At 39.7% G+C, this 16,565-nt stretch overlaps 1 protein-coding gene across 2 annotated transcripts; it reads right to left on the bottom strand.

Annotated features, from left to right (window-relative positions):
• Positions 1-1,373: 1,373 nt before the first annotated feature.
• samhd1 (SAM domain and HD domain 1) lies at positions 1,374-15,030 on the bottom strand. 2 transcript variants are annotated; one of them, XM_071542475.1, is made up of 16 exons: positions 14,764-15,030; positions 14,291-14,357; positions 13,995-14,067; positions 12,029-12,189; positions 11,330-11,445; positions 11,045-11,115; positions 9,547-9,711; positions 9,177-9,277; positions 7,934-8,042; positions 7,745-7,836; positions 7,478-7,593; positions 5,033-5,172; positions 4,464-4,556; positions 4,197-4,301; positions 3,845-3,982; positions 1,374-3,293 (listed from the first exon to the last, which is right to left on the bottom strand). In XM_071542475.1, exons 1-16 carry the CDS (start codon positions 14,939-14,941, stop codon positions 3,144-3,146), a joined length of 1,875 nt encoding a protein of 624 aa, XP_071398576.1. In that variant the 5' UTR covers positions 14,942-15,030; the 3' UTR covers positions 1,374-3,143. The 2 variants fall into 2 exon arrangements, with proteins under 2 accessions (XP_071398576.1, XP_071398577.1); XM_071542476.1 differs by lacking the exons at positions 13,995-14,067; positions 14,764-15,030 and having other exon boundaries at positions 1,377-3,293; positions 14,291-14,295.
• Between the last annotated feature and the right edge of the window lie 1,535 nt (positions 15,031-16,565).

Raw genomic sequence — 16,565 nt, 5'->3', positions numbered from 1 at the left:
GTGTGTGTGTGTGTGTGTGTGTGTGTGTGTGTGTAAGTGTACAATGCAAACAGTGAAGAATATTAATAATGCTTGCTGAGCACCACAAACAATTAACTATAGCCAATAAAGAAATATTAAAAAGTACAAATACATACAATTTGGGTTAGGGTTAGGGTTAGTTTTCACTTCTACAAACTGTAGATTCCTCTCCATCCATTCTTCAAAGAAAATATATGTATCTGTTTAGTATGCATCTATTGTTATAGATTATTACTATATAAAGATCAGGTTCCAGTGATAATTCAATTAATAAAGAGCTTTTCCAAGGCCTCAGGGTTACACTTAAAAAATGTGAGCTTTTTGCTATAGGCTACATAACAGTCCTCTAAAGGACATTTGCAGCATCAATCAGAGGTAAAATATTTGGACTTATATAGGCTATTACAAAGGATCCAATTTTAAGAGAGAGACATATAGAAAATAAAATTTGAATGTGTAAAACTAGACTCAACATTTGGCTATAAAGACATCTTTCTATTTTTGGCCATATCCCTCAACAAAATGGACAGCTTATCTAGATGTATAGGCATGCCCGGCTTACTCCATGAGCATTTCCTCCAGATTGATTGAATTAATAAGACAACTACATTTAAATTTTGTATGGAAAAACAGAACACATTACATGAAAAAAGACTATAAAGAATGTGTTTTAAAAGTAGGTCGAACATTTTGATTGCTTAAATGATAGGCTACTAGCCTATAAAAATAAATTGGATAAAGTCATATATTATCGATAATAATGCAATATGGTTAACACAGGCCTACTGCTAAACTCCCTATCAAATTGCCTACTGGCTCTACGGAGTATGCTTTCTGGATGTTGTCCTCGCTTGACTCCAAGGGGGAAACCACGAAGGGCCAGGATGGAAAATGTCTGACAAACAAGGGAGCATTTACTCTCCCTCGTTCCCTGCAAATGCAAGCTTCCAGCATGAAGTGTCCCACAACGCACCAGATCTGCCCCAGTAAAGGAAGTGTCTGTATTTGTTATTGTTTTCGAATCCTAGCTGTTTGTTGTGCTGTTTTCTACCATCCCATCATGGGCATGTGGAGATCCACCCACTTCTCATCCGAATTGACACACCCCGCCATGACTCTGCTATCATGAGTGAGTTAACAAACACAGACACACACAGCCATTTTCTGACGTAACGGCTTTTGTTTATCAGTAGTAGCTGGGTGTGGTTGAGACTGAGGTTCAATAGCTTCTATATTGTACAAGACTGGTAAGATATAAACATGAACGGTTTAACACACATACAAACAAATCAGTAACTACTCAGTATCCCTCTTCATCCAGGACATGGACCCTTTTCCCATATGTTTGATAAGATGTTCATCCCCAAAGCGCATCCAGGATTTAAATGGAAGGTGAAAACATCCCCCCTTCTCCTCATTTTGTTTATCTATTTTTATTTTGTTTCTACAGTCCCAGGCCGTATATCATTCATGGCTACCTAAGCAAATATAAAAAACACAACCCAAGGACAACATTAAGGAACATACACAAGACAACATGTAGCAGAGTATCAGTGATAGGACAACACTTTAGTAGAAAACATAAGGAAATAGGCATGCTCACTGAGAACAAGCACACAGACCATCATGCACATTAGTGAAAAGCGACTAGTGAATGTCCTCTGACTAAAGCAAATGACGTGTTGTCAATATGTTCAATGTGTCACTATCCAATTAAGATACTTTAGAAAACTATCTGGAAGCAAAGAGATGCACACTAACATTCCTAAACACCCATCAATCCACAACAGGGGACACAACAGAGGAAGAGAGAGTTTTATTTTCAAACCATGGACAGCCACAATCTGTTTTCAACCCCTTTTAAATAGACAGGATCTCCCAATAACCTAAGGTAGGTTTCCTTTTACAGTCTTTCAAAAATATAATTCTTTTATACACAATGAGCATAACAAAACAAACAGCCTTTCGATCGAACAGTTTAGCAGTTATCATTTGAGGTAAGTTTGATGAGGTTACAGTACATTTTGGTGAGAGGAAAACATTGTAACTGGTATCCAAAATATGTCTTAACCACAGTGGTAGAGATGGTTAAAGTTGGAGAAAGCAATGGGAAAGTTGAACCACTTACTGTGAATAAAACAAAGCACAACATGTCACAGCAACCATAAAGAATGCCCAACCCATAGTAAATGCATTCCAAGTCAAAATAAGTTGTAAAATATCAAATTTCAAAATAAATTCACATGTACAAACCAAATACCATTAGAAGCTTTAAATCCCAAAACCACAAATTAAATGCTCAACTTAAGACTCCATTACCCATATTGTAACGGAGTTACTTTCTGACTCACCACCATGTTCATATGACCTCCTGCTGATTAGACACATCACCTTTTGGAAGCTTGGCAGTTATGCAAAAAACTAAAATATAGCTGCTAGCTGAATAAAACAATAACCTGAATCATATCAGCTTGTGTACATCCTGTAGAAACACATTGCCCTGAAATAAATATACATTCAGTTTCAGAGTAACACAGTTTAGACGAGCATGATTGATTGTCCAGAGTAACTTTTAACTACAAATAACTGAATGGTTATGATGGTTAATAATAAAACGATGTGTGACTGAAGAAGACACAGCCAGGATGTAGAAAGATAGAGCTTGATATGCACTCATATTTTTCTTATTTTGACCCGAAATGATATGATCACATGATAGCGGGTTACTGGTACTAGCATGATATAAAATAAATGAGGACAACTTAAAATGTGACAAATACAACTGCCAACGGAAAGGGGATCCCGAAATAAAATGGATAAAAAAAATCAAACTAAAATTAAGGTATAATATGTATAATCCTTGGCATGTGGACAGAGCTCTATTTTAGTGCAACAAAAACCCTGAGTACAGGCCCTGAATATGCAATAATGCATCCTCAACTCTTGTGTTTTTTCTTTTTGGAGTAAAAACAGTGTTCAGTACTTCAAACAGTACTCATGATTTTCAGCCTTGCTGTGCTCATCAACACACTCTCCTTGTAGAAATATACATTTTTCACTCAAAGTAACAGACTTTCCCTTTAACCAATGAAAAACAGGGGATGCTTGCTCTCTTCCTCTTACTAGAAAAGTTTGGTTTTGGCCTTCTTTTGTCCGTTTACACCTGCCCAGTTAATTGCTCGGGTGCCATCATCTTCACCACTCTCACCCTCATTGTTATTTGACCAGCTGTCTTTCAGAGGGGTGAGCTCAGGTGCGATCACATCTCCATCCTGAGAGTGCAAAAATCATACAAACATATCAGTGTTAACAAGAGCCGCGTACAGTGAACAGAGTTAGAGACAAGAACACAATTTAACATTACTGAAGAGTAATAGTAATAGTTTAGGGACATAATACAGTGAGGGAGCATTTAAAAGTCTAAACCAACGGAACATGATTCAGGGAGAGAAAGACAATTTTATTTGATAGGAGGGGAACAGAAGATTGGGATTGTTAAAAAATCTCATGGTTTTATCGGTTAGAAATGTATATTTACACCTACTAGTGCAGCATGAGGTCACCATTAAAGATACTGTCTTTTCCAGGTAGTAAAAATAGACTTCAACTGTTCAGATTAATTGAGGATAAGTCGCCCAGCAATGAGACGACAGGGTTTAGGGGAGATGCTGAGGCCCAGGATCCTATACAGCAGCTAACAGGACCTTTGACCAGAAGGACTGGATGAGTGGACAAAATCCCCTCTATCAACAGCACCCCTGGTCAGACATCGCAAAACTTGACAATTCAGTACATTTTAGCATCTAACTTGGGCGTATATTACCTGAGGCTTTGAGAAATTCATGTTCATGCACCACTGGACAAAGTGCTTCTTGGCTGCCTCCAGGCTCCTCTCATCAGTCTTCTTGTAGTAGACCCTGATCAACTGCTCCGCAAAGCTCTCTGGTAGAAGTTTAGACACCTGAGGAATGACAGTACAGTATTTTATGGCATAAACTTAAGACTACTGCAAGGAACAACATCAGTAAAACAACCAATCAGAGGCAGTGACCAACAGCTGCTATGGAGTAAAAAGAAAAGAGGTATTGAGCAAACAGCAATTTAAAGCTGTAAGTAGCTCATGCAAAGAAAGACTCTATGATTAACATTTTTGTGGTCATTGCTTTAGTTCCGACCTGGTTCTTGCGTATCTTGATCGCCTTGGTAGGGTCATTCTTGCAATAGAAACGCACATTATTGATGGGGTTCTTCTCCTTCATCCCATAGTCCAAGTTAATTACCTAAAAGACAAGGGGGAGAGAGAGAAGTCTCTATCTCCACAAGTAGACCATAAAAGGGAGTCTACAAATCAAAACGATAATCAATGAAACTCAAAACCTCAACAAAAGTGAAATCAGTAAATGGATTTTATGAGATTAAAATAAATCAGACTAGAGACTCACACTGACTACGAAGTCCTCCGGCTGCAGAATGACATCCTGGGCAGCACTCTGAGGCTTAGCTCCGGCCACAGCACGTTCCCAGTGGCACATATCCTAACGGAGGAAAGAGCGAGAAAGAGACATGGGAGGGGTAAGAGGCCCATACATTTTAAAACATATAGGCTATGGTTACAGTTGACTTTTCAATATGACTTATTCCATCATGCCAGGACACAATAAGTGACAGGCCCGGATGGACAAAAACTGGATTTTGCTCATACTGCCATCATATCATTCACAACCAGATATGGGAGTCGTCAGGCTCACGTTGTGATAGGAATTCTATGTAGTCTGGATGCAATCCAGGCACAACGTGCATGCAGGCAATGTTAAAAGATAGAGAGAGCAGGGCAAAGAAATGTAGACACAAATTTAAATAAGTACAACCACAAAATCTAACCCAAGTGTGGATGATATTTAGAACAAGTTCTCAAAAATCACATCATGAAACATGAAATGTCAAGTGATGATGACATATACACATGGACATGTATACACCGACAGAGACACACAAAGACATGAGCACACACCTGGTTGTCCTCAATGGGTTTGTTAGCCTGAGTTTGGCCCACACACTTGTACAGGCGCCGACAGACAATGTTGCGTAGAATCTGCCTCGATTCAGCCAGCTCCGAGGAAGAGGAGTTGAGTATTTGTTCAAACACATTGTCTATATGTTGGACAGAGTAGAAGACAGGTCAGACAGACCAAATCAAAGACAACAAAGGTCACAAATTCATTAATATCATACATTTCTCTCTGGGACTTTACTGTCCCCAAAGAGAAAAGTTTGCATACAGAGTTTACAGTGAAAACACACAAGAAAAATAATAAAAACACATAACATAAAAGCACAAAACAACACATGACAAATCATCGCAACATATACAATACAGACAAACATCAGTTGATAAGTAAAAAGTCTTCAGCTCAACATAGTGACCCAACTACTTTTGACAGCGGTTTGACATGGGTGAAGGGTGGAGGTGGGATACGAATCCTGGTTAAGGTACGGGGAGAGCTGGGAATTAGATTATGCTACCAACCCAATATACCAACATGATGACATAACCAATACAGCAGCAAACATGCCACTACTAAATGTGCTACATATGTGCAAGGGCAAATGCACAGGATAACTAAAACAATAAAAAGAAAATACAGACCATAGTTAAAGTAAAAGCAAGCCTAAATAGGTGTGTTTTTAAAAGTGTTTTAAAAGGAGGACAGTGAGTTCTAGAGTTTAGGAGCCTTAGGAGAGGGATAGCGAGGCACTAGCCCAAAAAGTGCCATAAAGGTGATCACTAAAATTTTACAATCAATCCTTATAGGGGTGTCACGATTTCGATTGAAATGAGCGTTCGATTTCGACCATCACAAGCGGCTAAATAAATAACTAGCGCAATAGGGGTGTTTGTAGCATCAGACATGCGACCCTATTCGGTGGTGGAAAACGCTGGATTTAAGCATTTAATCAGCATTTTAGAACCACGCTACCAAGTACCAAGCAGGTCGCATTTGACCACAAATGTGTTGCCCCCGATGTATGAGAATGTGAGTTGTCAGGGCATAAAAAAAAAATTCTAAATAGTACTGGTATAAACATGTTCAACTGTTTATTATTCAGATATTAGTTTGTTAAAACTCTTAACTGTTCAAAGAATGTGAAAAATATGGTGGTTCTTAAGTCACATCATTCTTTCAAAGTCCATTTGGATATTACAATCAGGCTGTTTGGTCATTATGCTTTTGTTAACTATGCCAGTATCCTCTACATAATTTTTTGCATCAAGAGCTTGAATGTCACCTGCTGTTTGATGTGAAGAGTGCCACTAGATGGCAGAAGGGTACTTTACAACAACAGCTTGAGTTTCCTCACCTGCAAAAGGCCACCAGGATTAGAATTGTCTTCTTTTTTTTGGCAGTGTGAGCTATTGTTGTACTGCATAAGTTATTGTTATTACTGTATAAGTTATTGTTATTACATTTTAAATAAATTATTTAAATTTGACCATATGGCCTTAGTGTGGCACATTCAAAAAAAAAAAATATGGCAGTTATATCACACTTGATACCATCTTTTTAAAGAAGAATTTGAAAATGTAAATGACAGTTGTCAGGGCATAAAACCAAAGATTTGTTGATCTTTACACATCAAGACTCAATATTAACAATGGCATAGCCATCAATCGAAAATCGAATTGAAACCTTAAAATCGAAAGTCAAATCGAATCGTGGATTTGGAGAATTGTGACACCCCTAAATCCTTAACTCCTAAAATGGGAGTAACATGCCGTCTCTTCTGAGTTCCTGCCAGTAGCCCAGCTGCGGCATTTTGGATTAACTGTGATCTGGAGATTCTCTGCTGGGAAAGAAAGGCCTGCAGGGAGTTACAATAGTCAAGCTGTGACAAAATAAAAAGCATGAGTCACATAGTTTCCAGGTGACTATGACAAAAAATGTGTAAAGTCTCCAGAGTTGTAGAAAACACAACTGCACAACTTGTCTTTCCAGGTTTAGATTTTAGAGTTTAAAATAATAAATTCCTACAGTTTCAGGAAACATTAGTAGAGCTGGCCAAGATGGTTACAGATTTGAGTGAGCATTAACATCAGTTTGCTCATTTCTGTGTGCAGTTGTAAGAAATTATGAGACATCCAGCATTGAAAACCCAGAAAACAGTCATGTGAAATGGCAAACTGCTTGATATCACTCTAAGGTGATGCATTCAGGTAAAGAGTCCACTACATTTAATTACACTGTGAAAGTACAGGCAGTGATGATAATGAAGTCACAGAACAAGTCTGAACAATCCAGCATATTTTGGAAGATAATCATTAATCATTATTATTAATTATTATCATTCATTATTTACTAACCCTGACACAGATGGTGCTGGTGTATCCTGCCTGTCTCCTCCCCGTTTCTAGTGTCCTACAAACATGAGCGAAGAGGACACAGTGGCCTCTACTGACCTGTCAGCTTGGTGTAGGCCTCCATGTCATCTATGGCCATGGAGAGGGTGAACATCTTCCCCCCTGAACCTTCGATCTGCATGTGTGGGTCTGCCTTTAAGAAGGCCTCTGTGATCCTGGATAATCAAGCCCGAACATGTCATTTTTGAGAACATTTATGTACCACACAAGATAGTGCATCACAGACCAAAGGCGAGAAGCTACATGAGACACAAGACCAAGCTACATCAAATGTTGCCAAAGTACTAATGTAGGCAGAGCACTCACATGGTCTCTATGATGTTGCACACTTTGTGCTGGTAGGCTCTTCTGTGGAGACAGTTCCTTGTGTGGAACATGTCATACAGATTGCCGACCTCCTGTTGAGGGAATTCACATCTAGTTTAGTCTTGACTAATAATCTGTATGGATTGCTATTTAAATCAGATCTGAAAGTGGGGGCTGCATGGTCAGCACCTTGTCTCTGGTGCAGATGAGCTTCTTCCCATCCACCTCACACACCCTGGCAAACTTGAGGAAGCGGCGATAGTCAAAGTTATTCTGGATGCCCAGGTGGTAGCAGTCCCTGAGGAGAGACGAGTGAGAGATATATGAAGAGAATACTAAACAAATTAAGTTTAACCCTCTAGAGCCCATAGCGCCCGAGAGCGCCCCTTCTATATTTCACTATAGCGCCCAAGAGCGCCCGTCATTTTTAAATTGGTTAAAATGTACCAAAAACTGAAAATCAAGTTATCAGCTTTGTTTTATATATACTTCAACTTGTTATCGATGAACCGGAAAATTTATCTGGTGACAGTGAGAGGTTTGATTTTCCCCGGGTTTAGTCATCCTCCACCGATAGACCTAAAAATGGCTTTGCCGGCTAAGCGTTACACTTTTAAAACCTTCTGGAAGCTGTCAGATTGTGCTGTGAGACAGAACCTGACCCGCCGTATGTAATGGAAAGTTACGATGACATTGTCAGTTGAAGTCCTTTGATCAAAATTGCTTGTTCTTGTTCGATAAAACAAGACAAAAGATCACCTTCACTAAACAGCGGGACTGACCTGGCTCTCACCGCCGCAGACGGACGGACGGGAGGCAGTGCGTCGAAGAGTCGGTAGGAGGACTGACCGGGTTGCGGCGACCATATTTATCCATATTTGTTTGTCAACTATTACTGTCTGATCTTATTACTGTGTGGGTTGAAGCGCTGGAGGTTTTGTATGGATTTTGAAAGCTTATCGTTTGCCAAGATAGGAAGGATCTGTTTTGTTGTCATACTGTGAATGTTGACACTGAAGTAAGGACACGCCCTGAATCACCTTGCCATGTATTTGGTACCAAATTAAAGGGAAAGTTGTGTTTTTTTAAATGGAAAAATTTGTGACTGTAAATTTTTTTTAATTTTTGAGATATAGCTGTTTGTTTGGAATGAGCAAGAAAATGCTGATTTAAGTGAGAATTCCCAGTGAACTGCAGCAACATTCTAGAATTCTACTGGGGTCTGGAGGGTTAACTAATCAAAAGAATATCGGATCAGGTGAATAAATTAAGCAATATTACACGAGAGGGTGTGCTTTACCGTCATTATTGGCACGACAGTGCTACAGTCAGAACCGATGCACCACTGAAGTGAAGCACACCCTCTCGTGTAATATTGCTTAATCAGTCCATAGTCAAAAGTGAATTATCCTAATTAATCAATGAACCCCACCTGGCAAAGTAGTCCCACTTATCCACATCAATGCCATTTCTTTTGTTGGCCACGATTTCATAGAGGAAGGACTTGTCCTCTGACCGACCCTTGTACGGCCACTGTGGAGACAGCAGCACAACAATGGCATTAGACATAGCCTGGTGTACCAATGGTGCGACTGACTGGTTGATTATTGGCAGCTATACCAATTTCACACTGGAATGACTATTGCATGATGACTATATGTCTTCAATGTTTAGCAATATGCAACAAAATACAGTGCTCATGCTGAAAATAGCACAGTGCATACAAATTTGCCTGATCAATTTAGCAAAGTCACACAATCCCATTTTTCAAATACTTAATAGTCTGTGTGATAATGACTGACCGGCGCCTCCTGGCTGAGAGAGGCTTTGGTGTCCAGGGGTCCAGCGATCTGCTCCTTGATGAAGACCAGGTCCTCAGGCAACACCAGGCCATGCTGCTCCATCACCGGCTCCAGGCCATTATCACTCACCAGGTAGTCAAACATGGCTAGAGAAGCCGTCTCATGCTGCAACACAAACACACAGACGCATATTAAGATGAGAATGTGCACATTCACAATTTCAAATTGAAACCAAACTGACTCACTAATCAAACAGAAAGAGCTTATCTAGAATGACACAGTCCAGGATACAAACTTTAATGGTTCTTATCTCTCTCACGTTTGCCAATGACAGATCTGCGGTCATAACTTACATAATAACACCATGAGTAACAGTTCTTATCACTGAACCTTCTCAGCCCGAACACTGTAAACACTATCTTAGCTGACAACCGTTGTGCTTACTAGTCAATTGACAGTAATTGCTTAGTAGATCAGCCTTGGTTTAATTACATCTGTCATGTGCCTGAAAAGTCTGGGTAAAACATGCTATTTTGCTGCTGAATCTTATGTTTATTCGCACCTTTGTTCTAATGCCACATAGTTCTGCTTTTCTGAAAATGTCTTGCTAAACCAGCCCCTCCTTTTATTTTAAGAACACGGGAGAGGTCAGGTCTTTTTGAAACTAAAGTTTTAGCTTCTGAATGGCTAGAGAATAGCCAATAAGCTATCTAACTGAATTGTGATGCTATTCCTATCTCCTTTGGACAATTATCCTTCCCCATTCTGAAATTAGGGTTAGGGTTATTGTATTATTGGTATTATTATGGATTATTGTGGTTGTGGATTGATGGATGCTTAGGAATCTTAGCATCTCCTTGCTGCCAGATAGTTTTCTGAAGTATCTAACATTGGTTTAAAACAGTGTCTGCTTGAACATATTAACAGCAGATGTTTCTTGTCTTCGTCAGAGGATATTCACTAGTCACCACACAAAGAAACTGCATTATTCCACTGAGAAAAGGGGCAGTTAGTCATTCCCTTTCAATCAGAGCCTCACAGTACTGGAACTCTGTGCCAGCACTTATCAAAGAACTTAATACATACTGTTTTTTTCTAGTCAGTTAAGATCTAGGCTCATGGCTGCTGCCATCTTGCCAACTGTTTTAACTTGTCTGCTCATGTCTTTGCTAACTATTTGTATAGACTCGGTATCCAACTAATCAAGATTGGTGTGCTTAAACGTTTTCCTGACGCTTTTCACTAATGCATGATGGTCTGTGTGCTTGTTCTCAGTGAGCATGCCTATTTCCGTATGTTCTCTGCTAAAGTGTTGTCCGATCAGTGATACTCTGCTACATGTTGTCTTGTGTATGTTCCTTAATGTTGTCCTTGGGTTGTGTTTTTTATATTTGCTTTCAATTGTAGGTAGCCATTAATGATATATAGCCTGGGACTATAGAAACAAAATAAAAATAGATAATAAACAAAATAAGAATAAAGGGGGATAGTTTCTCACCTTCCATGTAATTCCTGGACGCGCTTTGCGGATGAACATCCCATCAAACATATGGGAAAAAGGCCCATGTCCTGGAAAAAGAGGGATACTGAGAAGTTACTGATTTGTTCATTTGTGTATTAAACTATTCATGTTTATATCTTACCAGGTCTTGTACAAAATAGAAGCTACTGAATCTACAGTTTCAGTTTCATTCTGACTCTCAACCACAACCAGCTACTAAAAGCCATTACATACGAGGATGGCAGTGTGTGTGTGTTTGTGTGTGTGTGTTTCTTAGCTCACCCAGGTCATGACAGAGACCAGCAATCTGCACACAAAGGATGTCTCTGCGAGAGATGAGGAGTTCTGGCTGCTTCTCATTCAGAGCTTGTACAAGCTGTCCTGCTAGGTGTCCCACCCTGCACCAGGGTATAAACAACAGAACAACCTGTTCCACAACCACTGTGTGACCATCCTGCTACCAACCTGGAACTAACACATGAGCTTTGATGCATCAGCCACTAAAAACCATCAGCACTCAACAGATAGAGCAACACAAACACAACTAATGCCTAAAGCAGACGACTGCCCTAGTCACATTTGTGGGCAGTTTTGAGTTGATGCCCTCTGGGCGCTGCTGTACAGTGTCTAAACTAAAGAGTAAAAGAGCCAGTGAACCATTTTTCCCTGCTGCATTTCATATGAAATTTCATATGATCATTTCATATGAAATTATGTAGCATCTTTTGCCTGTGTAAAAACTTTATATTTTGCACTGATGAGTGACTCTGTCACTCTTTTGACTGCCATAACTGTTAGTTATCAGGGTATATGTTATGATGTTATTGTATGTGTTTTATTGTTCTTTAATATTACGTGTTTTCACTTAGGTTTTATTGTTTTTATAGTGTGTTTTACTGCACCCTGTCTGCAAACCAAACTTCCCCAATAGTAAAGTTTTTGAATCCATACACATCTATATGAAAACACACACAGACATACCCAATGGAGTGTTCAAAGCGGTTGTGAGACGCTCCAGGGAAGACATAGTAGGTCCCTCCCAGCTGCTTGAGGTTCCGTAGTCTTTGGAACTGGGGGGTGTCTATGATTCGGATGAGAAGTGGGTGTATCTCCACATGCCCATGGATGGGATCATTAAACACCTGGTAGAAAACAGCACAACAAACAGCTAGGATTAGAAAAATATACACACTTCTTGTATTATTTATCAGCCAAGAGAGTGCCAGTTAAAAACAAATCTGTGTCTGTCTTTCGGGAGGCAGGGGGGCTTAGTGGTTGGAAAGACCATCCTAAAACCAGAAGACCAGGGTTCAAGCCCCTGTGATAACCTTGCTAAAGTGTCCATAAGCAAGACACTGGACCCCTACCAACTCCATGGGTGTTGTTTTATAGCTGACTGTGCAATATCACTGGAAGGGGCAAGCAAAGAGACAGTTTCCCTTCAGGGATCATGAAACTAGTCTTTCTTCATTCTTCTTCTTCAACCTCTCTTCCCTTATTCTATTTTTTCAACCTCCCAACTCCCGAACCTTGCGGTTTTGGACTAACTGCATTCCAGTACTTATTTGCGTGGACCCGGCACCTCTGGTGGCATGAAAGTTTGTTTTTTGGGGGGGGGTTTTTGTCTGCCATGTAATAATCCCAGTAGTTGACTCTTCCTTTCCCCTCCATTGCAAAAACCAAATTGGCTCATTTCCATATGAAGACAGGTGATTACCCTATTAGAAAGTAGCAGCAAGCGCATAGTAATCACGTCACATGAGTGAGCTGCTCTGCAGGGTGTTATGGTAAACTTCAGACATCGTCATGGCTAAGAGACAGTTGAATTTGCTGTCCATATGTCTGCCATGTGGACTATTTTTTGAAAATTAGACATGGTAAGCATGTTTTTTTTTTGTAAATGTGTTACAGTTCTCTGCTGGGATTATAACATCTAAATTCATATTTGCATAGATGAAAACAGAACTTATTTGGACTGCGGACCTGTAAGTCCCACAGTTAAATATGTGGGCAATTGCGCATGTTATGTTGAGTGTCCAGAAATAATTGGTAATATAACTGGTTGACGTGAAGGGCTGTAAGCCCCACATCAATGTGGGCATTTCAAAACCAGCGCGGTCCAGCTGAGTGTCACATTTAGGTCGACTTCTAGCTGCATGGCATGTCCATGACACGGTTTATTGCCGTCATTTCATTATTCGCTGACATTGTTTCCTACGTTTAAAATAGATATCCTATGAAAGTATTTGTGTTGAATATTAATGCGTAACTACTCGAGCCAGAATTTGTCTGGTAAATGGTTGAAGCCACTACAGTTTCCTTGATGCGTTTATGTATGATTAGGATGTCTCACAGCCAAGTATGTGGGCATTTTTATGTTGTGCACAGCGCAGTTATATCTTTAGTCAACTACTTGAAGGGCAGGTTTGTAAAAACCCATCGGTTTGGACAAAATGAGCATTATGTAGCCTATACAATAATGAACTATTGTTATAGGTCCCCAGTAGTCGGAGCTCTAAGGTCATATAGTCGGTCATTTAGTAATGTTTAGGCTGTTGGTCTACAGTAAGCTATATGGCTGTACTGAGCACCACCGTGCCTCCAATGCGCTTGTTCTCTTGATATGCTCTAGAACCTTTTCCTTCCAGACCGACTCGCAGGAACACCGACCTGGTGTTCTGGGACCTCATCATTTACAAATTAAGCACTGGAGACTAGACAAGGACAAAAACAAGAACAGCAAGCAAATAAGAAACGCTTATTTTTTTTTTTTTTTTTTAACAATTCACTTCCATAATGGATGGTATGTGGCTGTGATGGTTCCTTTACTGACCCTGGTATGTTTCACGCTCCCTTGCTGTTTATCCTACAAGCCTTTCTTCTTTTAAATAGTCTGTCTCTGTTATCACTACATCCTTGAAAATTAGTACTTTGAAGTACATTTTACCTTGTTTGGCTCCGCTGCTATCTGCCAGAGCTTCCTGAGACTGTGTAGGATTTGCAGACGGACACCAAGGGGCCTAGAGAGAGTGAGAAAAAGAGTGTGAGAGAGATAAGTGAGAAAGTGGGCTGTGAAACATCAAAGGGGGCTGTGGGCTTGTTTGACTGCCTGCCATTCTGGTCAACCATTATTTAGTGCTACCACACCAAGGGGGTTGGGTTTTGAATGAAACTCCCTTGGTTAGCCGGGATGCTTATGTTTTCTTTGACATCCCACACCAGGACAAATGAGGACACACTTACCCTATGCCAATCTTCTCCAACTCTGTCTCTGAGAGATATCGCAACCCGACACCAGTGATTTTTTGCTCTGGACACAGGAGGAAAGAGAATGTCGTTGGCATTTCATAGTTCTCCTGTATCTCAGTGAATTGAGTAGGCATAAAACTGTCAGGGTTAGGCGTTTGGTACTCATGGTATTGCAAAGCACTTTGGATAAAAGCGTCCACCAAACGGCATGTGTGTGTAACGTACATGTATGGCAACACTACAGCTTGCAACTGTGTGCGTTTTGACAACTGTAGCTAACTATGGCCGTTAAAAACAAGACCACGAACTAGCTAGCAAGTCACACAAATAAACAGGGTCCTGGGTGGTTAACCGAGCTAAGCAGCTTTCCAACCGAAGGGACTTGGCTAGTCAGGCTAGCTGTGAGAAGAAAATACATTCAACAGATCTAACTCTATTAACTTAGCAAACCAAACCATAAGACCGACCTCTAAATGTATTTTCCCATTCCTCGAGTCCTTGTCGATGCAGGTACTGGCACGTTTCCTCCACTCCCCATCTCATGAAGTCCGAGTCGTGCCGAACCACGGACACTCTCTTCTCCGGTGTTTTGAACGTGTCAACATCGGACGGATCTTGCTCTAACGGGCGCTTTCGGTTCGCCATGTCGAGTGTCGAGCAGATAAATGAGAGCAGAGTGGCGACCCACAAATTTCACGGGAGCAGTCTCAGCTGATCGGGGCAGACGTGCACAGAAGAAGACACCCAGGCGGTGAAAAATGCCGGGTTTTTGTTTCTCCACCAATCTGTAGTCAATTGTCCCAGAATCACAATAGAACTTCCGGTTACAGCCTTCAAAATAAAAGTCTTCGAACGTATTTGGAACGTTTTTTTTAGTCATACAGAAGTGGATATTATACTTAATGAGGATAATATAGGGACTGTTTTTGTTGCAATATTTCATCCTCAAAGTACATATTAACAGCATATAGACTTACCCGATTAGCCATAGGCCTGCGTTCTTGTCAGACTAAACCTCCACCGATATGCCCTGACAAATATTACGCTTTTATTTTCCAAACAAAATCGCCTTACTTCCTTCTACCTATCTCTCACGCAGCTTGTTTCGGACTTTTGGTTTGGTTGACAGCCAGAGGCGGAGCCAAATAGCAGAGCAAATGAGATACCTTCATTCGCCCGGGATTGTCTCTCTAATAGTGCAGCGTATGCTCCTGTCATCTACATGTGTACCAAGCCATCCGAAAGCAGCTCGTGGCATAACGTGGAGCTGAAATCATGTAGTCTAATCTCTCACTGACCATTTTTTGCCCATTGACGTTTCACTGTCACCGCACTCACTGTCTATGCTATTTCACCCATGTGTGAGAGGAAATGAGGGAAAACCCCGTGGCAGTTTTTTTTTTTTTTTTTTTACACGTTATTGGCGCAATCTCCTCTCAGATTAGACAGAAGCATTCATTTTATTCAAAGTAATAGAGTAAAATGCACACCAGAGGAGTGAAAATAAAGCATATGCCCCTTAAATTTAATAATCAGTGATACGCAAATCAGAAGCAGGGGAGGGAAAATCCCCTTTATACCGCCGGCAAATCAAACCCTGTAAATATAAACTATGAAAGGTAATTTACAAATACAATTCTATTTTTATTTAACACACTTTTTATATCATGCAAATTCTCTGAAAACCTTACAAAATTGGTTTGTCGTGGAGTTTAAAAAATACTGACCGGAAATGTTGTGGGTTGGGATTTTATTTTATTTTTTTTTTGATTTTTTTTATTTCTTAACTTTATTTAAATTTTGAACGTTAGCAACATACAGAAGTTTACTGGAACATCTTAACCTATTACAGTACACAAAATTTACACTTCCAAAAAGTAAAATAACCAAACTTTATATGCTGTCACCTGTTCTGTAACTAAAAGCATGTGTACATATATATATATGTGTGTGTGTGTATATATATATATATACATATGTGTGTGTGTGTGTGTGTGTGTATATATATATATATACACACACATATGTATGTGTATACAAAATAAAAATATATTAATAAATTAATATAATATAAAATACAATAAAATATACTAAAATAATATAAAAAAAATACATTAAACGATTTCAAAAGATTATCAAATTCAGTCATAAACACATGTTAGGGGGAGACGTAGATAATCTCTGTTTATGAATGTGAAATTCTCCCAAAAGGATTACTAAATTTATTACATATTCAATATACAAATTACCTTTGTTCTTGTAATAGAGT

Source organism: Centroberyx affinis, unplaced genomic scaffold (genome assembly GCF_046629955.1).
Source record: "Centroberyx affinis isolate AG114_WGS23_722 - 3 ecotype Tasmania unplaced genomic scaffold, CSIRO-AGI_Caff_v1 ptg004114l_1, whole genome shotgun sequence".
In the NCBI taxonomy this organism is placed as follows: Eukaryota; Metazoa; Chordata; class Actinopteri; order Beryciformes; family Berycidae; genus Centroberyx; species Centroberyx affinis.
The sequence above is the reverse complement of the archived record's forward strand: the minus strand, read 5'-3'. Positions and strand labels throughout refer to the sequence as shown.

Bases quoted from the DNA above. Each gene is read 5' to 3' on its own strand.
- samhd1 (XM_071542475.1), bottom strand. From the start codon at position 14,941: ATGGCGAACCGAAAGCGCCCGTTAGAGCAAGATCCGTCCGATGTTGAC. The intron at 9,712-11,044 runs GTGAGAAACTAT...TTTGTGTTGCAG, and splicing joins GTCCAGGAATTACATGGAAG to CATGAGACGGCTTCTCTAGC. The intron at 9,278-9,546 runs GTCAGTCATTAT...CTGTCTCCACAG, and splicing joins CTCTCAGCCAGGAGGCGCCG to TGGCCGTACAAGGGTCGGTC.